At 42.8% G+C, this 6,000-nt stretch overlaps 1 protein-coding gene across 2 annotated transcripts; it reads right to left on the bottom strand.

Moving 5' to 3' along the window:
* Positions 1-1,121: 1,121 nt before the first annotated feature.
* On the bottom strand, positions 1,122-3,737 carry LOC104591328 (zinc finger CCCH domain-containing protein 14-like). 2 transcript variants are annotated; one of them, XM_010250151.3, is made up of 3 exons: positions 3,615-3,737; positions 2,451-3,190; positions 1,122-1,954 (listed from the first exon to the last, which is right to left on the bottom strand). In XM_010250151.3, exons 2-3 carry the CDS (start codon positions 3,168-3,170, stop codon positions 1,655-1,657), a joined length of 1,020 nt encoding a protein of 339 aa, XP_010248453.1. In that variant the 5' UTR covers positions 3,171-3,190; positions 3,615-3,737; the 3' UTR covers positions 1,122-1,654. The 2 variants fall into 2 exon arrangements, with proteins under 2 accessions (XP_010248453.1, XP_088757643.1); XM_088901517.1 differs by having other exon boundaries at positions 1,122-1,951.
* Positions 3,738-6,000: the final 2,263 nt, after the last annotated feature.

The following is a 6,000-nucleotide window of genomic DNA, read 5'->3' as shown; positions in this document are numbered from 1 at the left end:
CACAATGGAACTTTTGAGTGTACATTGGGCCATGTTTGCTGTTATATCATACATGTAGCAAGTGTAAGTCCAACAGTCCTCTACCACATGGCAATAGCCTTGAGGTGGTTGAGTAGGGGAATATATAGGCCTTAATATATACCAAAACATGAAAGGGTTCCATTAGTACATGACTAGAGGTTGAAGGGATCTCACCCTTACCCGTTTTCAAGCCATAATCACAGAACACAATAAATTGGGTATTGGATCAGTGCTTCAACCAAGCTAAGATATCGATGTAACTCATCGATTGAGTGGCATTTTTGGACTGACGTCAAGGTGGAAAATACGTTTTCATTTTTCACATGATTTGTTTTAATGGAAATGTTGTCGACAATTTCATAACTGCATCCAAATTCCAAATAGAGCTGCGGTATCAGTTACATGGAACATCTTTGGACTTTACCCAGTAATTAGCTGGAAATAAACGTTTTAATTAAGGAGACATTAATATAAAAGAACCTACTTGTAACTTATATGCGAGTCAAACCAACCAGTAAAGCGACGACGTGAGAAAGAAATTTGAGTAAGCATTTATATGGTGGGACTTGGGAGTACTAAAAAAATAAGAAACAATCTGCTGCTTAAGAAATACGCTAACCTTCTGCCTGACTCCACTGAGAGGGAAGATAGAGAGATTCCGCTGGCTAGTTTTGGTCGTTTGGATAGAGATTCCCATAACCTACTACATACAAACTTTATTGCAACTATAACCGAATTTGGATGATTCGACCATGGTCCCAATTTTAACAACTCAGATTAATTGTATACCGTGACTTATTACCTAATCACTAAGCCGCATTCAAACGAAGCAATTAAAGCAAATGTAGATCACTAACCAAAAAGCATTATCGCGAAAATACCTCTCACTCAAAACTTTGAAGTAGTCTCCAGCGTTTCACAGTGCGTGGATGGTGAGACGACCCTACCTTTATTTGTACTTGCAGTTACCAAAGTCACCGTGCATCCCCACGTGGTGCAGGGCCTGCAGACAATATTTTCACAATTCATTGTTCACTGATGAAACTTGGAAGCAAGTAATACCACAACAAACAAATATACGAGAGAGAGAGAGAGAGTGTTTGGTCGTGCTCATGACTCATGAATGATAACTCCAAGTCCAATCGAATATTGCGTACAGTGCCGGTATCAAATATCATGATTACAAAATTCCGGTTTGGTTCGTTTGATGATCTCCCAGATATCAAATACGAGAAGAAACGAGCAGCAGCAGATGACGCATCTGGCGTGCCCTGTCAGAAGCAGCTACCAAACCCCTCACCCCCCCCCTAAAAAAAAAAAAAAACAGATAAAAAAAAACTTATTCATCTCCGGTTCATCATTCCGCAACTGATTACCCCCGAGATTGTCCAACCCTGCTCCTCACTGATTATCATACTTATACTTCTTAATACTAATTTTATTGTTATTATTATTATTTAATGGTGTCTTTTATTTTTTATTTTTCTTATTATTATTGAATTGATCTGTATATAGTATATACATCGCAACTTATCCTACGTCCCCTGCTCCCTGTTTTCTATCTCTCCCTCTAAACATTATCATCAAAATAATCTCGGCCGCAGTTGGCAGGCATTGAATCAATCAGTCTTCACTATATGGGACCCATGAACTTCTCGTGGTCAGTGAGTGCATGCCGAAAATGGCAGCGGTGACCGTACGGACATGTATCGCCGGCGAGCACCATCCGGCAGACTTCAGTCTTGTAGCGCGGGTGGCGAATAACCGGGCGGAGTTCACTGATACCGTGAGCAAACTGGCAGTTCTCCCCATACGGACACGTACCAGTCTGCTGCCACTTATTGCAAAGCTCCGTCTTGAACATCCCTTGGTTATAGACCTCGAACTCCAGCGCTTCTTCCTCTTTCTTCTCTCCGGGCACAAAAACACGCTGCTGCATCACGCACATTAACAGAACTCCCCAATTATTAATATATTAGAGTTATAATTTATGAAGTGACAACTGACAAGACCAACCGTTCAATTGTCCCCACCACCACCATTTCCATGTCCTGATATGGTACTTACTTATCTACCAGACTACCACTATGTAGTACATCATTCACGGATCATAATAGATAAGATCTTAAAGGATTAATATTCGACTTTCATCCATTATTCAAGACTTCAGTGATCCTATAATCAGAAAATAACACTGAATCATCTCTGTTTATAGAACACTCGATTATATATATGTAGATAATCAAAGGGTTGGCTAACCCAAACGCAACCAAGGATGAAAATGGAACGAAATACATGTATTCTATCCCTCTAACAGGAAGAAAAATCCGAAACTTCTTCAATAATAAACCTAAAATCATGTAAAAAAAGAAGCCAAACTAATAATGAAATTAAGAACGGGTATTCAATTTATAGGAATTAATATTTACCGTTCCACTGAGGACCGGGCTCGCAACGCGAAGACGATTGGTGCGAGTGGAACCACCGCTGCTCCCGGCAGCGTGATTCATCTTCAAGTAACCACTCGAACGAATGGAGATACTCTTAGGCAATGAAACGCGGTCAGTGCTCATTTCGAATTGATTACTCCCGATAACACTCGTCGGACTAGAATCCGAAATTTCGCCTGAAATGCCACTGTTACGCACGTTATCTCCAACATAGAGACGGCGGAAATCGTCAATGATCGACAGAGATGGAAGAGCAGAGGGAACATATAAATTCTGGAGCGACGCCTGAGTCAAGAGGTTCAAACGCATAGTGAGATCTTTGTTGGTCAATCGAAGTTTGGCATTCTCCTCACGAAGAGCTTCGACTTCATTGGTGATTTCTTGGAGGCGATTGAGACATATGCCGTAGCGATTGACCAGTTGTTGGAATTCTAAGGTGAGACCGGCGAGATAGAGGCGATTTTCTGTGGCGATTGCGTTGTTATTGTTGTCTCCATCGCAGGAGCAACCGGAGGGACTTAGTGGAACCGAGTTCGAGGGAGATGTTTCCGGAGAGAAGATGGAGTAGAGTGAGGTAAGACCACTGCCGTTGGGTTGCTTTTGAGGTGTTGACAATACCTGCTGATCTTGTGATCGGGGAGGCGATGAAACGGCGGCATCCCTGACGCCATCGGCGGCGTACGAGGCGTCTTTCTGCATTTGCCGATGGCTATGTCCGCCTACGAAACATAGAGAGAGTGAGCGAGAGAGAAAATCTCAGTTGCGATTAACACCTATCGAAATTTCATACTTTGTTAGACACATACGAGAAAATTAAAAGAAATTAGATATCTCGATCTTCTTTTTTTGTGTGTTCATTCTTTCTATTGGGAAGATTCAAAGAATACGGAAGAGTTTCGAATGCAGGGCTTTAGAATCCTTGAAGCTTGAAGAATTTATTATATATTCTTAGATTAACTTCAAGAACTCGATATAGATCAATAGAAAAACCTAGGTTAGTAATCAGAGATTAGTGTAAAAAATGGAGAAAACTAATGTTTAGAAAGAATGAGTAACAGCATTGAGACGATTGAGATCTCATATCGGAATGTCTAAACAACGATGGGGCGGTGAAATTAAAGATTGGTGCAGGAAGTAGCTCACCTGAATCGGTGAAGAAGAGAGGGGAGGTAGCCTCCTTGGTTTTCTCAGAGAAGCGAAAGAAACAGAGAATGAAACCGGGAAGGATAGTGGGCGGAGTTGAGAAATGAAGAGGGAAGTGGTTTATATAGAGATCGACTTGGAGAGGAGGAAACAGTGAAGCATGCCTGGTGGCAGGGAGACCAAAGAGCCGCAGCTCAGACCGTTAAACATATTCTAACGGAATGACACTCCCATGCATTGGTTTAACGGTTTGGACATAACAGCGAGATGACGTGGCATAACGGACTCCGTCACTTGTATTGCAGTCTTGCTACTTTGCTTTGCTAGTTGTGACTTGTGAGCTGGACTAAGTTGCTATCCTGTCCTACCAGCTCGGCCCGGGTCTGGATGTCACGGAGCCGGTCCGGGTTGTGTAGCCCGAAATTACTTCTGAGTTCTGTCAATATAGGTTAAGGAGTTATTTTGTGGAGTACTGTCGGGGTAATGTGTAATTTCATAATAATGGTCACATGCACCTTAACCGTTATCATAACAAGACTCACCACGTCCGACGTCCGAGGATCGAAGTCCGTACTTATCAGAAGCAAAATTACCAGCAAATCCTCCTGAGAAGAACCAATTCACGACAAGTGTCCATTTAAGGATTCCAGTCTCCGGACAACCAAATGGGACCCACGTTCACCTCTCATTCTTCCAAATTCTAATCAGAAGATCATCACACGAGGCAGGTCCCACGTGTTGCCGGGGCTGGACTCCCTACCAGATATATGATGTATCCGACCCGAAGCCTAACATCGGGTCAAGGATATGAATACCTGTATCCGGAGCATGCAACTTTTTAAATATCGGATAGACTTTGGATGATCCCACCCATCCAAGAGTAAATAACAATAACATGTAGGGTCCCACTCCAACCCTCTTAGGGAGAGAGAGAGAGAGAATGTAGAATGTATGATGGTTGTGGTTGCGGTTAGAGAGGAGGGTGTTGTGTGGTTACATGGTTGCGTGACTTGGAAGGCCCAAGGGGGGAGTGTGGAGGGTGGTGGTGGTCGTTTGGTGGTTTCGTTTTCTTAGGAAGACTGAAGAGGTGGATTAGGACATACTTAGAAGTTAGAAGTGATTAAAAGAGGGGTGTGATGTTTGGATGGTTGCTTGTTTGTTACAACTATAACTAATTCTCTCTCTATGGCTACATCTCCCCATCAAAGTCTTTATATCAAATGTTTGGTAGGGAGGCATTCACAACCTTTTCAATACTCAATACTTGTCTCTTTTTCTTCATGGTTGTTAAGCTCACCTTAAAATTTCTTTTTTTTTTCTCTCTCTCTTCTCCTTTTTTCTTCCTCTAAATCCCCCTAGTTCATCATTGTAATTAACCTGAGTAGATAGAATTATAAAGTGGCAATTTAAGCTACTATATACTAAAAAGGTATTATACTTACTAGATGGCAATCTGACCACCTCCGCTAGGGCCCCTCACCATTCAAATCGGGGTGGTGGGGGGATCTGGGCCAATGCAAGTTGTTTAGATTGGATTTTAGGTTGGGCTCAAATTGAAACGAGTTATTTTAGACAATACCTCAATCTTAGCCAAGTCAGAAGTTAAATAGGGTTCATATTTTTTAACCCGATCCTTGATAGAAACTTTAAATCAAACTTTTTGAGTTAGATTTTGATGTTGCCCGATTCGAGGTGTCTCGAACCAAGATTGCAACCAGATAATCTTACCAACTAGCGAAGCTGAGGTAGAAGGACAATGCCTTGCAAGAAGATTTAAAACAAGAAAGCGATCAGAGGCCTGAGGAGTTATTCCCCGGATAGGCACTCTGACGCTCAAGTCAGTAATGAGAGATGGATGGTCAGACCGAATAGTTGAGAGAAACATGTTGTTCCGAGCAGAGACAGAATAACAGTATTGAGGCTAGAGAGTCAAAAGTCATTTACCTTGAAAGGGGGTTACCTATTTATAGCTAAAGATCTGTGTCCTATCCGGATGAAGATTCTAGAGTTGTCGAGATAAGATTGTTCGTCACGGTCTTCGGGATAAGTCCTAATCCCCGACAGAGCTGTTCTCCTTATCGGTATAGGGCTCCTCTTCTTGGTTGCGCTTACCCATCCTACGTAGTGCTGACGTGGCCGAAGAGATAAGATGGCCGTAGAGGTGCCACGTGGCACCTAGGGCCAGCTCAACCATAACCTGAACACCACCCTCCTAATTCTGAAGTCGAGGAGTGTAGTGCTCGACCGCGGTGTGGCATGGAAGAGCTATGTGGTTTTCAGCTGAGGAACTCTTTGGTGAAGCTTGTCTTTTCGGCTTGAGAGACCCGAGGTGTAGTCGGTTTTAGGGTGAACCGGTCGGTCCGAGATGGGTTAGTTGGGGCGTCAT

The sequence above is a fragment of the Nelumbo nucifera genome, chromosome 3 (genome assembly GCF_055504915.1).
Source record: "Nelumbo nucifera cultivar China Antique chromosome 3, China Antique-T2T, whole genome shotgun sequence".
NCBI classification, from domain to species: domain Eukaryota; kingdom Viridiplantae; phylum Streptophyta; class Magnoliopsida; order Proteales; family Nelumbonaceae; genus Nelumbo; species Nelumbo nucifera.
This window is presented reverse-complemented; position numbering and strand designations above follow the sequence as displayed.

What these genes read in the sequence shown, in the direction of transcription:
- LOC104591328 (XM_010250151.3), bottom strand. Translation starts at nt 3,170, where the DNA reads ATGCAGAAAGACGCCTCGTACGCCGCCGATGGCGTCAGGGATGCCGCC. An exon ending in GCCCGGTCCTCAGTGGAACG is followed by an intron (nt 1,955 to 2,450) that starts GTAAATATTAAT and finishes TGCGTGATGCAG; the next exon opens with CAGCGTGTTTTTGTGCCCGG.